Source organism: Mchenga conophoros, linkage group LG15 (genome assembly GCF_057382185.1).
Source record: "Mchenga conophoros isolate Kocher_MC1m ecotype Shallow Benthic linkage group LG15, M_conophoros_male_GT1.1, whole genome shotgun sequence".
Taxonomy (NCBI): Eukaryota; Metazoa; Chordata; class Actinopteri; order Cichliformes; family Cichlidae; genus Mchenga; species Mchenga conophoros.
This window is the reverse complement of record NC_140540.1, coordinates 16,619,845-16,641,269: the sequence shown is the minus strand read 5'-3', so window position 1 is coordinate 16,641,269 and position 21,425 is coordinate 16,619,845. Positions and strand designations below refer to the sequence as shown.

The 21,425-nt window shown below is 38.3% G+C and overlaps 1 protein-coding gene across 1 annotated transcript in view; it reads right to left on the bottom strand.

The window, feature by feature from the left end:
• The window catches only part of lama2 (laminin, alpha 2), a 233,020-nt gene that overhangs the window by 80,049 nt on the left and 131,546 nt on the right, over positions 1 to 21,425 (bottom strand). Inside the window, exons 22-28 of the mRNA XM_085248215.1 lie at positions 16,017 to 16,123; positions 15,133 to 15,405; positions 13,631 to 13,811; positions 10,070 to 10,206; positions 8,529 to 8,660; positions 7,610 to 7,714; positions 3,622 to 3,765 (exon numbers count right to left, since the gene is read on the bottom strand). Coding sequence (XP_085104341.1) covers positions 3,622 to 3,765; positions 7,610 to 7,714; positions 8,529 to 8,660; positions 10,070 to 10,206; positions 13,631 to 13,811; positions 15,133 to 15,405; positions 16,017 to 16,123 — 1,079 coding nt within the window. The remainder of the gene's footprint in view (positions 1 to 3,621; positions 3,766 to 7,609; positions 7,715 to 8,528; positions 8,661 to 10,069; positions 10,207 to 13,630; positions 13,812 to 15,132; positions 15,406 to 16,016; positions 16,124 to 21,425) is intronic.

Here is a 21,425-nt window from a genome sequence, read left to right as displayed (position 1 = left end):
TGAACAATCTGTGAATACACACCTCATCAGATATAAAACACATTAAACTGCTGCCGTCATATATCTGTTTAAGTAACAGCGTATCATTAAGAATGTTTTTCTTTTTAATGCTCTAATCTGAGTGTTTAGTGTGTCACGACGAATGAGGCAGGCCAAACCATAATGCCAGCATGTCACAGGTAGCAGTCTATCTATATTACAATATGTATAATCATGTGAAAGTTTTGAGCCACCCCTCATTTCTTTAGATTTTGCTAGGAAAATGAGAAATTTATTGAAACATGTGCAAACATAAATTTAAATATTGTATTAAAGCACTATATAAACTGAGTTTGTCCAATTCTAGCTATGTTTGGTAAGTAGTCTTCAGGAATAGTTCGCCACGCTTCTTGAAGGAAATTCAAAGCTCTTCTTGGAAGGTTGACTACCTTCTGCTCCAGTCTCAGTTAGGGGTTAGGGTTAGGCTCTAGGGAGGCCAATCCATGACTGATTGTGTTCCATTATGTGTTTTTCTATCCAGGTAGGGTTTTGCTGTATTGGCAGAGTGTTTGGGATAACTGCCAATGGTACCAACAACTCTGACGGCACTTTTCTGCATTCATGATTCTATCGATTTTGACAAAAACCCTGACTCCATTGCCTGAAATGCAGGCCGAAGCATGACAGGGTATTACAGATCGCTGTAGACACTCACTGTTGTACCTCTCTCATGTCCTTCCGCATATATACAATGATTTGAACCAAAAATGTAAAATTTGGATTCATCACTTTACAAGACCTGCTGCCACCGATTTTCTGCCCAGTTCTTGTATCTCAGCTTTCCTTCCTAAGAATAGCTTCTAGATCAACAGTGGATCAACTGAAGGACCAGATGTATATCTCAGGTCCTGTGTCTCTGCTAAATTTCTTTCTATTTCCCAAGTTCATGACTTTAAGATGCTCTGCCTTTGTTTGCATTTCGTTCCCCCGCTGTAAATAAAACTCACTCACAGCTACTCAGTCATCAGTGCCTGCACTTGGGTCCACACTCCTCACCACTTCACACGTCTGCGTCAGCACTTCCTTTGTCCTCTTTTTTTGTCCAGTTTTGTCACATTTTTAAGGAGACTGCATACCGTGTGGCAATATGCCAAGTTTTCATCTAACAGCTCTTTCGGAATCACCTTTGTTGGTGCAGAAATGTGTTTTTATGCCTGCCAAACTGTGCTATCTTAGGCATGTTTTAGCAAAAGGCTGCTAGTAAAAGTTTTTTAAGATGCCTGTTACAGCTAGCCACAACAGTTGTTGATCCCTTGAGCATCAAGTGGCTTTACAGTCAAACAACGTTCCAAGGACTGGACTGAAAATGAGTGAAAAGGCATCTCATGTCTAAAGGAAAACTTTTGTAAAAAAGACCTGTGTTCAAGACCTCTTTAAAAATCACAAAGTTTGTATATAATATATATAATCAATGCATTATCTTTACAGTTTACCTACAGACTTAAAGCAAGCATGCATGCTTTTGTTTTTTCAGATATTTACAATGTTTTCTTTCTTCTATCTGGTGCTTTAATATTCCTAGTTTTCCCACAGATAAGGGAAATTCCACATGAAGGTAAAAGCTTTTACAGTTTTATGGTGGTGCAAATCTTCATTAAATATTCACCCATCTAACACTTCGTTTCCTCAAAAAAAGTTGTGTGCAGCAAGTTGTATGTGCGTAAAACCTCTATGTAATCCGATGTAGTGTGAGTTTTCAAGAGTGTGAATTAATGCATGTGTACTGTGTTTGCATAGTGTGTGTGTGTGCATAGTGTCCACTCATAGTGTGTGTGTATATATCCCACTTCACTCAGTGTAATCTCACGATTCAGTGGTTCAGAAAAAATCTCCCTCTTTCCAATAAACTCTCCATTTTTTTTCTCTCTTTCTGTCTGTCCACCCAGTCAACAATAAATGAAGTGAATGGTTGTTGTTCAAATGAGGCCTCTCGCCACCCTCCTAAAACTCTACGGGTTACCACGGAAACGGCAGTTTATTGCTGATTGCAACCATTTCTACAATAAAGGGGCCTTATTCAAAACACTCTTTCCTCAACAACTGATTGTAAACTTCCTGAGTGTCTTTCTAAATCTATCAGACCTCTCTTTTTGACTTCAAGTTGCTACATGTCATTTTCACGCCTATGTTTATGTTCTCTAAAACATGTACAATGGATGACTGAACAGCAGGAAAAGTTCCTTGATTATGTTGACAGTGTAGGAAATCTCATCTTTTCATTGTTAAAACAACTTCATACATTTTAGACACATTAACAGCTATGAATCCCAATGTTAGTCTTTAGGTAGCTTGCTAATTTAATAACTCAATACTTGCTACACAGGTTGCAATAACAACACAAAGTCTACCCAGAGAGGCAAATCTGTGAATACTAAGTGAATATCTGCTCTCAAAAGAGAAGGGACATTCCTTTGAGGATACAGGTGTTGACATTTTGGTCAAAGAAGACAGACGGTTAAGAGAGGAGTACAACAAGACATCTATGCTCACCTGGAACAACCATCATTGAACGCACACTCAAATCTTGACCCATGTGATCCTAACTGCTCACATATCTCCGTATCAGCTGCCAGAACTGAAGAAGTTTCAGGTGTGATGTGAAACATCTTCGAGAACCTCAAGAAGTCCAGATGGCTTCAACTCAAACATTTAAGTCTCCTGTGACTGAGAACCTACAGACACCTATTAACTCATTTAATAGCCTGTGAACAGCCCTGTTTGTGGGCAGCAGAGGGATTTGCAACTGCAGGACTTCTTGTTTCTGCAAACCAATGTGAGGTGAAACTTTTGTAGTGAACACCACACGGCTTTTGTTGGTCCATGGCTTTTCTGTTTTGCCCTCATCAGCTTGTAATTGTTATCTCTTGTACTGATACCCACTTTTCGTAAGTGCATCAAACAATGCAGCATCCACAGTCTTCAAAAAGACACAGCTATCAGAGCTACTATAAAAGCCCTTAACCTTGTTTAATCACTGGAGGTGTCTGTCTTTTTATAACATTGTTAATTCCATCTGCAGTACAGGAGAAAATCATTAAACAATGCTTATGATTACTGGCAAAAAAAACTATGTTTGGTTTTTCACTGAGCAAAATTAGGTGCAATCAAATCTGCTAAGATTAAATGTTCATAAAAGCTGCAGATCATCTGTACATAATGAGCAAAGGACATGGAGTCTACTTGGCAACGCTCGTATAATGCAGAGTCAGTTGCAGGCAGCCGGCTGCCAAATGAGTTATCTCAGCAAGTAAGCTAGTGTAGACAGCGTGTAAATCAAATAGGCAGCTTAGAAAACGACTGTCTACGTCCTCTTTTCTGACACACTACAGGCAAAACAACTCATAAGTGAACAAGGATACAGACCATAATATTAGCTTTAAAGTCACTAGAGACATCACCAGCATTTTGAGCAATATACAGCAATATTTTGCTTTTGTTGGTTACTTTATTTTTTAGAAAGTTTTTGGGAACAAAATAAAACACTGCTATCAAAATCCTCCAAATGTTTCAGAATTGACTTGAAATTAAACTTTCTTTGTCTTTTCATCCGTTAAACATTTCAAAAAACATACATTTACTTACCCACATCCTGATAAGTCCTTGTGCCTCTGTGCAGAAGTGGGTCAATCCGTAACAGTAACACCTGCTGCAGCCCAGCGGGTTTCGTAGGGATAACCCAAACGTGTCGGGCTTACAGTGATCGCAGTAGTCTCCCTCCACATTTTCCTAAAATGTGACACAGCAAATTAAAGCAACCTTTGAGCCAGTCTTTCTATGCATACTTTAAATGAAAACATTTCTTTAGGAAATACTTTAAATGACTCTTTTCTGCTTGAGGCTATAAAGCACATTTAGCTTAATAGTACTCTTGGGATCTAGTGTCTCACTCAAGAACATGTCAGCACGGCTGAAAGTCTAAACCCTTCAGATAAAAGTAGCAGTCCAGAAGTAGCCCTAGTTATGTGTTTACAGCAATTTAATGATTAATATCTTCTTAGATGTCATAAAAAGTTTAACTGATTAGTTTATATGCTTGCCAGGAAATGCATTTGGTGTCTTGGCTTCACTGGGGTGGCAATAAGAATCTGGACCAGCTGTTTACATTGTGAGTAAATAAGCTGAGACTCGACTGGTCTAAAATGGAATTGTGGACAGGGCTGTGCATTAAGCCTTCTCTCTGCAAAGGAAAGTTACAGTGCTGTCAACACAACATCATCCAATTAATGTTGAGCTCTGTCAAAAAGTCCTGCAGGTTAGTGAGAAAGGACAGAGGAGGGAAGAGTGGGAAGGTATAGTCAGGAAGAGAGGACCACGTTAGGATTTCTTCATTAAAAGTAAATCATTATGTCACTATTGGGGGCTGTTTATCATAATCAACAACAGTTCTTTTTTGGGAGCGGGGGGGGGGGGGGGGGGGGGGGGGGGTTGTATCACAAAAGAAAGAAAATCCCACTGCATGCTCACATACAGCAATACCAAAAAATCCACACACCCACATTTGAATTACTGTAACTAATGCTCATAACTGTATTATACTTTATTCAGTCCCTGTACAGCCCCAAAGGTAGGTGCACAGTGACAGTTTTATTTCCTTTAATTGTTCTTCAGATTCCCTACAATTGTTAACCTAAATGCACTATATACTGTACTTCCTTACTTTAAAAAAAAAGATGTACCCAAAGTCGTTAGTGTTGTTTTCCTTCACTGCTGACACACTGATCTCTTGTATGTCTTTAGTCTTCAGAAAGTGGAATGCAGCTCAGGTATGATATTCCACGTTGGTGTTGGAGATATTTTATTAGTAGTTAGTGGTAGCAGTTATTAGTAAGTTGTGGATAGCGCAGTGTACTTAGCTGTGGTCTGCTGGTGGAGCAACATCAAAGCTTGTGTGACCAACGGACCAAATAAACTGATCAGGGGAGCTCTGTGATTGGCTGCAAATTGGACACTTTTTAAGCTGTGGTTGAGAGGAGATCATGGAACAAACTGTTATCCATCATTGATAATCCTGCACTGCACCTTTTGCACTGCTTACCAGACAGGCAGCAGAGCAGCTTCTATAACAAGGACACGTATCGGAAATATTTCAGAGCAATAATTCTTTACAACGCTATTTTATTACTTTAAATGCTGTAACAAAAGAATGTAACAAATATGTGGTAAGTATTTCCCATTCTTATCCCTCTGAAAAGCTCCCTGGCTACTTAGCTGTATATTTATGATCACTGTTCTGTGGAATGATGTAATCTCATCCAATACATTTGGCTGAATCCGAGCGCACAGAATGTGCCTGTTTCTCATTCTGTATTCTATTGCTTCTGTCAAAAGTGAAGGCATCGATAACATTTTGATAGGCTGATGGTTTTCTTTCTTTCAGAACTCTACTGTTTCCCTTTTGTAAGTTTTGTGAACAACAGCCAACATGCATGCATGTTCCCCTTCATGCAGGGGAACATTCTTGACTTGATGTGCAACATTCATCATGTGTCATTCATGACACATGAATGACACCAGTGTGTGAATGTGTGTGTGAATGGGTGAATGACTGGATATGTAAAGCGCTTTGGGGTCCTTAGGGACTAGTAAAGCGCTATATAAATACAGGCCATTTACCATTTACCATCATGCATATGCTGAAGACTTTCCTACCAGATTGTTCATTAATGTTTATCTCTGCCTGCTTGCTTTATTAAAAAAATATATTTAGATTGCAGCAGCTTTTAATTTAGGGGTTAGTAAGTTATGACATGATTTCATTTAAGTTTTAATGTTAAAGCACAAAATTGAAGAGCAGTGATGTGCCTGATGATATAACGCAATGTAGGTAGATCACATGCTAGGCAGAGAGGTACACATTAACATACAGGATGTCTACATACAGGAGACAGGTTACTAATGACCGAGTGATTGCAAGTCAACCTCCTACCTTTTCAGAGAGAAGATGACACTCAGTAATCTAAAGCCTCATTACATGCCATGAATCAGGTGGTATATGTGTGTGTATGCGCAAAAGGTTTGCATTTTTGCGTGTGTCATAATGTGATCAGTAAGTGACAGCAGAGATGAAAAGTGATGCCAGGTGGACCAGTCTCTATCAAATATGTGAAAGTGTGTATCTTCAGCAAGGTAATGATGAAAAGAGTGCATATGCAGTAATGCGATCACCTTGTCAACGTGACGATAAGAGGTGTAAAATTTAAGCTTTATATGTGTGTAACTCCTGTAAAAATGTGCCTGTCAGGGTTTTTCCAAGGACAGAGAGAGATGATGGTGATGGATGAATCAAATTTCAGTTTTCTCAGGTAGAACATTTAACTACTCTGACTGTAACTCAATTTCTGTCTCTCTGACACACAGACAGGACAAATCTAGGAAACATCAGATGTGTATAGTTCACACATACAGATGCTAAATCAGAAGCAGTGCAGGGATAATGCAAGCATAACTATTCATCAAGTAAAGTTACTACTGCACTGAGACAATTTGACCATGATCAAAAAGACCCCTCTACCGGGATGAAGAAAATGTTTCGAATTAAGAAAATTGAGCTAAAGCTTAGTAATTTTGCCACATTGTGTCTTGTGGAAAAAATAATATTTCAAAGATAGTCAGAAAAACAACATTGGATATTTTTCAGGTAAATATGAAATCGCTATTTCCAACAAGGGAAATAAGGGTTGGTGCTGGAAAGTGGTAGAATCTCACCTTCTGTGACAACACTATTTCAGTGAGTATCAGTCAAAGTGAAGAGTACTGCTGACGGACACATGACAAAATGGGAAATATAAAGGAGGGTGTGGTGGGGCGTGATCTGAGTTATTCTTTGTGTTTCCTGGTTTTCCCCTGGCTCCCAGCAGTTTAGATTTATGCTTTACCTTTTGACCTTTCTTTGTTTGGGACTTATATAAGCAATAAAAATTAACTTCCCATTTATTCATTCTGCCTCTGATGTCCTGCATTTGAGTTCTGGTCTGCAAACCATGACAGCATCTTTATATCTGTTAGTGTACAAGGTGTGATGACAACGTTTTGGGACCCAGGCCATAAAATTTATCTGATCTCTCCTCCAAGATTATCTTCACACACACACCACAACTATTTTTAGATCACTTCCTGGAAGTTCTGCTCTGTCCTTTCGCACTTTTGCAAGTTTTCTGGCTCGTTTCACTGAACTTTTTGATCACACCTCATACGTTTGCATGTATGTCTCTTCCAGTATATGGAGGTCATCGTGCGCAGATGTCAGTCATACTCGGCACGGTGACATTTGCTGGAATAATTACATACAAACACACGCGCACACATATACTTTAAAACACAAACATGGGCAGGCTCCCCACAAAGACAGAAAGGACAGCGAAAGCATGCAAATTAGGTTTTAAATCTGCACTGACATTTAAAATCTAACCTATCATCTCTGCGAGGAGTCAAAATAATAAACAGCACATGCTTTTTCTCGCTTTCCCATAAAAACATTCACTGGACACTGCCAGTATCTTGCCAGAAAAATAAATAAATAAATAAATGAATAAAATAAGTCTTTAACATAATGTGAAAAGGTGGCTGTTACCTTGCAGCTACATTTTCCTGTTCGATCTGCACAGCCACAGGCTCCTCTCTCCTGGTCGCAAGTCTGGCTGTCCGATCCTGCGATGTTGCACTTGCACTGGACGCACTGTGGGGGAAAAAAAACAGCAAGTTTTTGCTATCAACAACATGACAGGCCTTAGAGGAGGGAGCAGAGTGTGTCCTAGCTTTATGCTTCACTAAACAACTTACTCCAAAATGAAAATGTTGCCATTATCTTCTCACTCCAATGTCAACTGAGAATTTCAGACAAACACCAGAACCAGAATTTTTCTGGTTTGAAAAGTGTAAAAAAACAACTTTTTTCTGAACTTTTTAAAGAGTGTCTTCCTTGATTGATTCAGTAACCGTGCTAAAAACAAAACAACTCCTCTATCATAAGCTACACAACAAAGCCAAATGACAAATATAAGATCATGTATAAACTTTCAAAGTCTTATCAAAGAAAGACTGAAACAAAACAAAAAAATGGCAATAATGTCCATTTAAGCTTTGATTAAAATGTCACTCTATATTTAAGCTATAGGATGTTTTTTTTAATAATTCATTTTCATAAAAGGCACCTGTGATACAGAAATATCAGCACGTCTTGAAAAGTTTGGCTCTGCCATAAAAATGATCTAATACTGGCTTCGATGAAACTGTTGGACTTTTATAAATAGGAAAGGAAACAAATGCTTTTATTCAGGTTTTCAGTGCTCATAAAATTAATGACAACAGCATCGTCATGTCTATGAAAATCTATTTTGCTTGTCCAACTATAGCTACAAACATTATCAAGTCCTAATGACTGAATCCCCGTAGGGATTCTCTCCAGCGTCTCGTCTTTCATGTCAGCAGAGATAAAAGTGACATTTATGACAATATGAGAAATATTAGCAGCTTTAATCTGGACCATTTACCTGAGGAAAGTCTCTGTATCCAATCTGGCATTCATTGCATTTATCTCCTCTGAAGGAGTCGTGACAGATGCAGCAGCCTGTGTTTACGTTGCACTGCTGGGTCACTGAACCGATCACATTGCAGCCACACTCCTACATATAAACACACAAAAAACCCAAATTCTATTCAGACATGAAAACATCAAAGAAAAACTTTGTATGTGTATAACACAAACTTGTATCTTAGTGCAACGATTCAGTCACGGTTTTGTGTCCACAAAGTGAGCATGACAACTTTACATGTATGCATGAGTGGAGAGAAGAACCTCCACTTGTTACAGTGGACATCATTGTATAATGCCATGTTCCCCTAATAGATGTTGCAATTAAAGATGAAAACACCACAAAAAGTAGATATTTGTTTTGCATGCTCAGAAGCAAAGACTGCAGATGGACAAATATCATCAAGTAAACTATGTCTCTGCTGAAATGAGAGGAACTACGACAGAATCACAGCAAGACTTTCAACTCCGAATCGAAATTTTTTAAATAGGAAATCTTGATCTACTGACCCAAAGTAACACTGTTAGAGTTAATAACCCAATATTCAGCAATATTTTATGAGCTGATGACATTTTTTTGTTTTGAGCATCTCCACATGACCTTGAAATTAACTTTTTTTTTGCTCGCTCTGTGTTTTCCTTCCTGTTGTGCTTTTATTGAGACCTCATTGACATCTAGGTTGTAGCTTTGTGATTTTCTTTGTTTTTTTTATCATGTAGATTTGTCTGATTCCTCTTCTCTTAGTTGTCCCGGTGTACTCCTGTGGATTAGGTTGAAGCGTCTAATTACTAGTAGCCTGTTCCTGTTTCTAATAGTTTACTGTTATCGCTGCCTCATGGCTCATTGGTCAAATAGTTTCAGAGCAAAACAACACCTTCTAAAGCACAAAAACAAGATAAAGAAAAAAGCTGAGTAAACCAACACAGTAATAGAAAACAAAATGCCAAAGAAAGGGAGCATGTAGAGATCAGTTGAGTGAGGTATAAAGAACTGAAAGCAGGTTATAAGAGTGTGGAAACAAGGCAAGGGTAGTCCAAAAATTACCTACATACACTATACATAACATAATAACATCATATACACAAACAATCACTTAACTTACATCTATTGTAAAATATTAATTAAACACCTGGATCAGTGAGTACAGTGAATTTCTAATTTTATCAGAAAGACATTAAATACATTTGAAAATATGTTATAATTTCACAAATAATGATTACTTTTTATTAAATGCACAGACATACCTGTTAGTTTCAGGTTTAGAAGTGAAAGTTAAAAAAATAAAAATAAGTAAATAAATAAATTAACAAAAATGTGTTGTCTGAAAAATATTTTCTATAATTACAGAAGGCCCCAAGGTTGTGTGGTGATAAAGCATTCTTCAGTATCCTTCATATTTCTGTTTCATGTTCAATAACCCATTCATTATGGCACGTGGTGTCCGTATGTACACTCATAAGTGAGTGTCCTTTGATGTGGACGCTCACTGTTCAGCCTACCTTGCATCCAGTTACGATGTCATGCCCCCAGTGGTTGGGAGCACAGCGATCGCACCTCTCACCGATTGTGTTCGGAGGACAGATGCACTGCCCAGTGTTAGCATCACAGTTGTTCCCTACATGACTGCACTGACATGCTGTAAAAGAGGCAGAAAGGTAGTTAAAGAGAATTTAAAGCAAAGAGAGGTGAGCGAGCATAGCAGCTGGAAAAAAATCAGCTGTTATCAACAAAAATTGAATTTTAAAGGCCAGTTTAATAATGGCTGGTATGAAAAAAAGAGCTTTGGGGTTGTTTTTAGAGGGAAGAATTTGTCTTTTGTGGTAGTAACTGCCAGAGGTGGGACCAAGTCATTGTTTTGCAAGTCTCAAGTAAGTCTCAAGTCTTTATCCTCAAGTCTCAAGTCAAGTCTCAAGTAATGTCAGGCAAGTCAGAGTCGAGTCTCAAGTCACTGGTGTAAAAGTCCGAGTCAAGTCACAAGTCTGAAACTTTGAATTTCAAGTCCTTTCGAGTCTTTAAAAAAAAAAAAAAAAAAAAAGCATGTTGCAGTTATGCTAAATGTAAATATTAGACCATGTAATTTTTAAATCTGTGTTTTTCTCAACACATGACAAAATAGTGAACTTAGAAAATATACACAAATTGTGAAATTGTACCTCTTTAAAATGCAGCTCAATTAAACCTAGCTCCAAGAATAATTTTCACCGACAGTTCTGAGATAAGCTGCATGTTATTCTTGGATGCGATTGTAGGACCGGCTTTAAAATCGCATGACAAAAATATCATACACATTAAAAAAAAACTGTATCACCAACGTAGCCTGGACAACATTTGCTAGTTAGATGAAGTCAGCTATCTCATCGTAGCATATTTATATGCATATTTATAATCATACGGTTCTTGGAGTGAGTGCATACACTCATGAAGTTTAGTAACTTCAGGTCACTGCAACAAGCCCAGGTACAGTTTACCGACAGATGGGTGCAGGACCTTGAAATGCACCGTGTAAAACGAAAGACCATCGTACGTATCATAAGTTTACCAGTCTCACAAATCGTCGTCATAAATACACATTCGTTAACCGTTTATTAATAGGACCTTTGAGCTCAACGGTAATTAATTAGTAGTGGAAATAATTTCTGGTAGCATCACAGAAATGTAGCAGTGACAATAATACTGTATGCTGTAATCGTACTGGGCAATTAGTGATACAAAAAACCTGTTTTATCCTGTGAATAAAAGTATATGTTTTTGTCAATGTACCATAATAACAGAAGCGAAACGCAATATTGTGTCAGGACAATTCACTATTTATGCACAATAAATAAAGGAGCATAGCGCGACAATTTCTGTTCAGCGCCAGACTTGCTTGTAACCTATATCACCAATTATGTTATGAAAATGACGCATTAACTACTAAAAAACACTGACCTTCGTGTAAATGCTTGGAGCAGACTAACCTGTGAGCTGGAGGGTTCTGGGACGTTATATTTGATCTTTGAATGGCTGCAATCCAGTCGCCTCTTTGTTACTTCGGAAACATGGCTCGAACAATTTCTCTTCAACGACGTAATCCGATAACAACCGATCTCTTTACCCGTCGGCTTCCCGTGGCTGTCATGCGACCGGCTATTGCAGTTAATAATACAACAGCTTCTTGACATTTTTGTGTTTCTTTTTATCTCTGTGTGACTGATTTTAATTGAAAGCCTGCGTGCGCTAGTACCGCTTGACCGCTTGCCACGAGTTCCCAGAATCCTTTGCGGTTCTACCCGTGAATGACGTCACATTTTCAATCTCTATATAATATGCATGTTAAATTTTATATTTGGGGTAAAATATCAAGTCTTTTCAAGTAAACCGGTTCAAGTCCAATTCAAGTCCCAAGTCATTGGTGTAAAAGTCCAAGTCAAGTCACAAGTCTTAGAACATTTTTTCAAGTCAAGTCTAAAGTCATAAAATTAATGACTCGAGTCTGACTCGAGTCCAAGTCATGTGACTCGAGTCCACACCTCTGGTAACTGCTGCAGAGGGCACACACAGAGACTCATAAGAGACACTTACTGTTGTGGTAGGTAAACATAGCTCTCTAATGTTAACTCACCTGGCTATTTGGGCAACTGACATGAGTGTAACTGTGTCATTTATGCAAATTCAAGAGAAATACAACATTAAATGCACATAAGGAAAACATTTTCCTAAATAAATAAAACATACTGAAATTTTACAGCACATACCTTCACTTTCTATTCTTTTTAGGGGTTACACTCTGACTTAATTGGCACAGAATAATTCTGTCTCCACTTCCAGCTCAAATCACTGATGTACAAACCTTGACCTTTAATTTGAGGTGCGAATAGAAACGCGTGCTTGTTCTTACATCCCAATGGGTTCGGACCTTGAATCACCGCTACAGGATGAAGACTGGCATTCGGTGTGGAAAATTAATTACCTGGAACCCTCACAATTTTACACAGCACCAGTCACAGAGTGCAATAAGGGAAACAGAAGTTAACATAATAAATATAAATATATATTAGACAAATTGATAAACTAATTGAAGAATGCCTCATTGAACATTCATATAGAGTTATGCAATTTGCATAAATACACACACACATACAGCTACAGTTTGGTATGTCGTGTCCTTTTGTTGTTGTTTTTTAAATCAAGCATTAAAATAGATATTCCAGTAAATTTGACTAATATTTGATTGGATAAACCAATGTAAGCTGGGAGAGGCTTCGGCTACCAGTTAAGCAGAGTGGATGGATGGATCTATTAAACATTGTCTCCTATAAATATCCTAGACACATAATTTTTATTTGCCGTTTTCCTTATTGACCAAACAGCATGAATAACAACTCTTTTCTTATCGTGTGTGTGTGTGTGTTCACTCTTTAAAGACCTTCAGCAGCTAGTTTCTCCTGGCAATGTTTTACTCATTGCTTTGCGTCTCCCTTTCCTTCTTCTGGCTTTCATTTGTTCCTTTCATTGTGTATTTACAGGGATAGATTTTTTTTGGTTCCATCTCAGGCCTTTTGCCTGAGGGAACTGCTTAGCTGTATATAATACATGTCACAACATAAAAAAGTACATGAGAACAATTGCAGCATATTACAAAATGCTGTCTGGCTTTGAAAGTTCAGGTGTGGCTGAACACTATAATCACATTCATCTGAACCCAGAATAAAAATGTCCATAGTGACAGTATATTGCGTTTTAGTAAAGTAAATTGCAGCGTAGCAGAAAGCAGCAGCTCCAATTTATTACTTTTCGTTACGATTTACATATTTTTTCAGGCTGTTTTAACTCTGCCTCTTCTTGAGCACAACAGAAACAATACTTGAGGGCAGAGAAGGGATAGAAATATGATTTCTTTATCTTAGTTTGTTCAAAATTCTAATTAAAAAGAAAAGAAGAACAGAACGGTAATTTAAAGAGGATTTTTTTGAGGGGGAGGATTGCTGACATTACTTTTGCTACAAATTCCGGACTTGCATTTGTTGACTGAAATGAGGAAAAGCCCTCTGTGAAAAGTAGACTAAAAATTCTGTGCTTACGTGTGCACCCTCCCTCCTGAAAGTTGAAATATCCTCGTGAGCACCGGTCACATTTGGGTCCGGTGACGCCAGGCTGACACCGACACTGACCGTTTTCATCACAGTCGAATGACTTGGAACCATATGAATTGCAGTGACATGGGATGCAGGTTCCACCTGTGGTAAGGCCATGAGTCCCAGCCTGGAGAAACACACAGACCATTGGCATTGAGTTAGTGAGCTGAAATGACAAAGTATAAACTGATCCGGGATAAACAAATGTCAGACACGCTCAAATTCGGATAAAGCGGTTAGAAAAACAGACAAGACTTTTTAGAAGACTGGAAAAATATAAAGACGGGAAAAACTGAGGAAATAATTGTAGAGGCAATATTACTTTTCCTTTTTGTGGGTCATCTTTATAAATATATAACGTTGGATATAAGTATTAAAGACCATATAATAGATCTCTCTTTGGCAGATGGTCACCCCTCCCTGGTTCTGCCGGAGGTTTCTTCCTGTTAAAAGGGAGTTTTTCCTTCCCACTGTCACCAAAGTGCTTGCTCATAGGGAGTTTGTTGGGTTTTTCTCTGTATGTATTATTGTAGGATCCAGCTTACAATATAAAACACCTTGAGGTGACTGTTGTTTTGATTTAGTGCTGTATAAATAAAATAAAATTGAATTGAATCTCTTTAGAAAAACGTTCTGTTTGCTCAAGCCAGGTGAGGGGCAACCAATAAGAAGAAAGCAAACATTTATGAACGGATCATTAAAATATTTTTTGACATATGATACAAGCAGCTAAATAAAGGTCCGATATATATATATATATATATATATATATATATATATATATATATATATATATATATATATATATATATATATATATTTATTTATTTATTTATTTTACTATGAACTATTCAGAGTAAAATTTGTCTGTAAATTAGCAAAATCAGTCACCTTTATTTTCTATCAGTCTTCAGCTTAGAGGCCGCCTAAAAATTGCTATAGATCTCTGAAAGCTATCTGACATCTCCATGCCAACTAAACTGTCATATTATATAAAGCCTGACTCAATACTTTTTAATCAAAGGTATTTTCAGAAGTTATCATACAAAAAAAAGACAACAAAAAAGAAAAAAAGCTCAACTAAAAGAAAAAAATAGCTTCATTAGTGTGTCTACTTCTAGAAAAACAACAAAAACAAAACAAAAAAACATCATGAACATCATAATTTGCCAAAACTATTGACATTTACAACGCCAATTTTCAGCCCCAACAAACATCTCGAGTTACTCAGAGGGATGACATTTTACTGATTACATTCAGAATTAAAAGAAACACACACACAGAGGAAGAGCCATGCTCACAAAACCCTTATATATAAACTTGTCTTCCGTTGCCGTGCACTGCTTTAAAACCAAAACCACAATATGTTTAACCAAGAGAGTTTATCTCGAAAGCACATCCATGCTACTAAAAACACACCACTGCCATCCACATGCAGCGCGTGTTACCCGTGCCTTAGGCCTATATGCGCCCCTGGGACAACCACCCGTGCGGGTTATTCCCCCCCATCTCTGCTGCGCAGAGTCCACCGAGATGCGCTCCACGGGCCGCCGTGTCTCCCGCCTTTCGTAACCTAGGCGACGGAGATCACAGCATCGGCCCACGAAGCCAGGGCGACAGATGCAGCGGCCTTCGACGTCACAGCGCTGAGAAATAGATCCGTAGGGGCTGCAGCGACAGGGCATACACTCCTGATGCTCAGCATCCCACCAGCTGTTAGGCTGGACCAATCAGAATACAGATAGTGGAGGATAGATAGACAAGGAGGAGTAAGAAAGCAGGGCAATAAAAACAGTAGAGTTAAAAAGAAAATTTAAAAAAGTCAAGGCTACACACTAACGAATTACACTGTTGTTGTGTTGTGTGGCTAACTGAAATACAGGGTAACACAAGGTTAAATATTGCAAATACTGTCAATGCAACTGTAAACCAATTCTTGTGAAAAAGCTTTGCATGTGGGTCTTAGGTTGTGTTAGAAGTAAAAACTGTGTAGGTGCTGGGAAATTGCAGAAACAGGTTAACAATGACATATAAGCACCTAAAGGTCACGACTGCCTTATAATACCTCATTTACTGTGCAGCAGCAGACACATTAATCAGCTTTGACCTGTCGGTACTCTGTATACCAGTGGTTAAAAACACATTATATGTGATGAGACAAGCAAGATAAATTCAAATAAAAACACAGATGTGAAATACTCTGTCGGTATAATACTGCAGAAAGAAAAAACAGAAGATTAAAAAAAAAAGAGAGATAGAGCTGGAAATAATTAAAGTCTACAAGTCCATCAACACAAACCAGGGATGTCAGTAGAGAAAACTTTACACTTACCCTACACTTGTCACACTTCTGTCCAAGCACATTTTCCTTACAGTGGCACTCTCCAGTCTCCTGGTTGCAGACCTCAGAAACAGAACCATTAGTATGGCACTGACACGCTGCAGGAAAGGAAAAGACAGGAGAGACTGAGAACAAGCATATTTAACAATAACACATGTTCTGAGTGCGTTTATCTAACACTATGGTGGGTCGGATAAGAGGTACTGCTTAAGGTCTTCTTTTCAGGATTAACTGCTGATATCCACTTGGTCACTGCACTTCTGAGAAAATATTCTGTTGCTCAAATATTTTTTGTAGTCTAGTGGGTTGAATGAATTTTGAAAACTGTTGTCTGCATTTTTCAAAATTCTCAGTTAAAAAAAAATAAAAATGTTTCAAGCACCTATTTGAGCACCTCTCAATTGCAAAGAAAAAAGGATTGCACGTAGAATTGTACACATTCTATTTTTCTCTTATATACTGCATTTCTGTGTATTTTTGTCTCAATCTCTGTGCCTACATCCTATTTTCCTAGCAAAATATAAAGACATAAGGGACTGATCAAGACTTTTGCACAGCACTGCATAAGAAATTCAAGATATAGCACATTTTGTTCCCACAAAATGACTCTTTAGAACCTTACTCCTAATACTTTGCATGAATGTAATTTTTTATTTAAGATTTATGTCCCGATATCCCTACTGAGATAATAATACATAAATAAATAAAATGTGTTTAAATCATTACTCAAATAAATAAAGTAAATAAAGACACACATAACCCTGCCATTCAACCACTTATCCATACAACTAAAAGCTTGAACATCACAGCTTGTATCAGGTAGATGGGCTGTCAGAAGGAAATGCGTATATGCTTAAAAACACACATAACCACATCCATCTGTAAACACACCTTGCAATTAACAGCACACATCACATTGGACAAACACCAGTGGGTATTTGTAGTTTGTGTTGCCTTCTGTCATGCTGTCCTCTTAGATATAAAAGAGGAAGAAGGACAGACATGACTGTGGGATGGGAAATTGAGGTGAGAGGCAGGGGTTCACAACAGATGCCCCCACAAAGAGATAGGGAGATGGAGAAATACACACAGATATGCAGAAACATTCATACGATACATAACGGACATTGCAGAAAGCCATGCACATGCACACCTGCTCAGCCACATACATGCAGATGTAAATACACACACGGCTGATTAAACATGCGAGAAAACATGCACACATACACCTGCCTCTGTTTCACACTCTCTCGTACTCTGTCTCACCTCCCCAGCTTCACCCTTGGGGAACCATCTGGACTGTTCTGTCTGTTGTTACTATGTGGACCTTGTTGTGGGATAAATCACTACTTCATTTTTTTCCCTCTTTTCAGTGTTGGAAAAGTAAATGTTTCTTAGACTAAATTTGTTTTGTTACTCAGCAATCGTCAATCTGTCAGATTAACCAACTGGAGGAGTAGTTACTGTGCATCTGGCATCCAAAGTGCCAGTGTAAAAGCGCATTCTTCCCCAAAGAAATGCCAGTGTTTGGTACTATGAAAAAAATCAGGAATATCCCCTGTAATTTTTACCATGGACACCATGCCCTATATAACTTGTAATAGTAGACGTTGTTAGCCATCTCCAACAATTCCTTTACTCTGGCCTTGTTTTTGAACTTACTAAGCATCACATGTTGTCCTTTTACATCATCTTTGAATGAATTACCACAGCCTCCAATGTGCATACTGGGTATGTGTCCAGGGACTCAGTTGGGGTGTCTATTCATGAGGAAAATGAGACCAAGCAGCACTTCTGCTGTTCTTGTGATTCCCTGTCCTGGTATGTATAGGCAAGTGGGTGTGTCTGTGAGTGTGGCTGAGTACTGGGTTTCAGGTAGGCCTGGTGGGCGTGTCCTATCTAGAGGATGGCCACACCTGAAGCAGATGATGACTCACACACCTGCAGCTAATGAAGCGTCGTTGGGGAGCTTCTTTAGACGGTGGCTGAGCGCTCCTTGTTGTGGGATCATTGCGTGAGACTCCACATTAGTGTTATTAGTATCAAGTCCAGTGAGTGCATGCCCGTGGTAGTTGAGTGTCCTGACAAGTTGCTTCTTTGTTATTTTTCTCCAGGAAGGAGCAGGGAAGACAAGAGCAGCGAGCACAGGGTGCGGGGACACACAGGAGCGGAAGAAAAATTAATGAAACAGCCATGACAAGAAAAAGGAGGAAATTTAAAAATTCAGGATGAAAACATTGCCCTTGACTTTAAAGTTCTTGAAATGCTTGGTGTGATAACATGACTAAAGGTTAGCTTTAGGTTAGCAGCTAAGGGTTAGCTACTCACAATCACCATAAATCTATGACCTAAAGGTTTGACTCAAAACCAGGCTGCCCTCACAACCGAAGAAGGAAGTATCCAAAAAATATTTCTGTTTTACCTGTATTATTATTTTATATACTTAATTTTGGATTTTGACATAGAATCAATGCTTATTCCTTTTCTAAGCAAACACATCCCAGTGCTTTTCCTGATAAAAGCGTGCTGGGCTCTACTTCATTATTACTTCAGCTCTGATGTAGAAGCAGCATTGTGGTACTGTCAAGAGGTGCTGAGGAAATCAGACATAGAGAGAAAGTGAGGAAAAGAGCAGGTATGTGTGTATGTGTACTCATTTCAAACTATTTTATGTACATGTTTGCACACAGTCCTGTATGATATGTCTGATTACTGAAGAAAAGAGAAACAAGCCTGATCCTTAAAACAAGCTGTCAAAAGCCCATCAAACATCTGTGCCCAGGGGTCTGTAACTCCATGATCGAGGCATGGCCACAGTACTGAGATTTTTATGACTCAAAATAACTAATGATTATCACCAATCCTAGTTTGATAACTTCTGTCCTTAATTAGCTTTGCCATTTATCATTAGAATAATGATATTAGTGAACACAGTGTTTATTCAATAATGCAACTATAAAAAAATTGCATTTATCCATAAATGCACATCACTCCAAAGGGTTTTGCTTGCATGTGTGCTACATAATAATTTTAAAATGATAAACATGTAAATAAAAATGGGAATTAGAGAGCCTAAATGCTATGAATGCATGTTTTATATGAACTGCTGTGTAAAAGATGATGCAATTCCATCAATGAGGCATCCGATTGGTCCCAAATTCAACCAGTTTTATCTGCACTACTACATGTAATATGTATTTCAGGGTTACAATCTCAAGTTTTTTGAGATTTTTGACATCGGATCTCCCTGCATCAGAGCTATACCAGGCATTTGGTTTAGATGATTATCTGCCTGACATTTCTACTAGAGATGGACCGATCCGATATTACGTATCGGTCCGATACTGACATAAATTACTGGATCGGATATCGGAGAGAAATAAAAAATGTAATCCGATCCCTTAAATATCAAAAAAAGCACCTCACAAAACTTGCGACATAGCGTAACTCGGCTCATAACCATAGCACGTCAGAGCAGTGTGCTCACGTGATAGAGCGGCTGTGTGTATTTGTAGCCTGCTACTAAACCAGCATTTCATCTCCGAGGAAGTTATCCCAGAGAGAAGTAAAGCAAGTGTGTAAGTTCATCTCTGAATGTTTGTAAAGCATTCCCGCGTTAAGCTTAATAACCAATATATGGAGCGACTGCCTCTCTCTCTTCCTCTCCTGTTGCTACTTCAATCATGAAACTGATTAATGATCAGCTGATCGGCTTTTCTGTCGCGAGTCCATATCTCTTCTTTGTTTTTGGCCCACTTTGCACCAGAAAGAGGAAACCAGCAGCTGAACAACAGCAGCACATTTAACCTTGATAAGCTGTTGTTAGAATTTATTTACTTTCTACACCAGGATCCTTTTCTACGTAGCTGACGGCTGGTAACTGTGCAGGGGCGGATCTAGCAAAGTTTAGCCAGGGGGGCCGATAGGGCATGAACAGGGAAAAGGGGGCACAAAGACATACTTTTCTTTCTTATTCTCATTTAAAATGTCCAGCTTTTAATAAATAATTATCTGAATCTTACACCCAAAGTTTTAATCTGATTTAAATGTATAGAAGTCCATTACAGTATATAGTAACTGTTAAGTCTAATATACTCTAGTAAGCTATAGTACTTTTTCCTTTGGGAAGATACCATCTGTGCAGTCTACAGTTCTGTTGAAGAAAGATGTTGAATCTATTTAATTATTCTTGAAAAATAATTTATTTGTGTGCATTTTTTTACACTGCATCAAATTAAAGTTGATTACATTGATTAAGCATCATGAAGTGGGGGGGTGGTTCCCTATTTTTTTTTTTTTGCAGGGAGTTTGCAACCCTATTAGTTAGGCTGCTTAATATTCCTGCTAAGTACTCCAGAATAGGAAGGATGGAGTAGGTTTAAGTTTATTAGATTGATCAGTATTGCTGAACTATGAAATATTTTGGGTGCAGTGTATTTTTATTTTACATACAGGTATAACACAATAGCTTTAGTGTTGTTGTTTATTTAAACTTGAGTATGAACTTATACAAAATGCAGCAAGATATTTAAAAAACAGTTTTATTGATTAAAAAACACTATATCGGATTCATATTGGTATCGGCAGATATCCAAATTTATGATATCGGTATCGGACATAAAAAAGTGGTATTGTGCCATCTCTAATTTCTACAAGTCTTTATCTAGATGATTTCCACTGAGTGCACATCCTGTTGTCCACCAAAGCCACATTTTCTTTTCATGGTATAGTGCAGCAAGCACTATTTTAAAGGGACCACTGAGCACATGAAGTGGTGGCATCCGGGGTTAAGCTGTTTGACTGACTCAAAGAAAAGAAAAGAAAAGAAAAGAAAAGTGTTTCTCATTTCCTTTTCACATCTAGAGCTCAAGATGGGAGTCTAACTGGAGAAATTCAAGCCACAAACCCCTTGAAAGAAATTATTTGCAGGTACAGTAGTCTCCACAGGCAATCTCCAGAAGTCAAGTAAGCATAAGGCAGGGAAGTCTGAATCTTATACATGGTGGGGCACTATTAATGTACATGTAAAAAAATAACTGGCTAAAACATAGTCAGTCCAGACTTCTTACTTGTTTGAGGATTTTATTTTCCTGCAGTATTTCTCTGGTCCCATCAGTCCCTTGAAAAGTGCCTGGGCCTCTGCACTCAATAGTCCGTTAGGAGTGATAAAATTAGAGTTGTGAGTTTTCCCAAAGATCCCTCAAGAGTTTATTGACCAACTGTTAGAAACATCTATGGAACATTCATTAAGTGTCAGATACACAGGAAGCGTAATTACGCCATTGAATTACCACATACTCACATTGTTCCCATGGACAAATGTGCGACGGAGCAATTGACATATCTTTTCTACAACTTTCAAATGAATTCCCCCCCCCCCCCCCCCCCCCCATGTGAGAA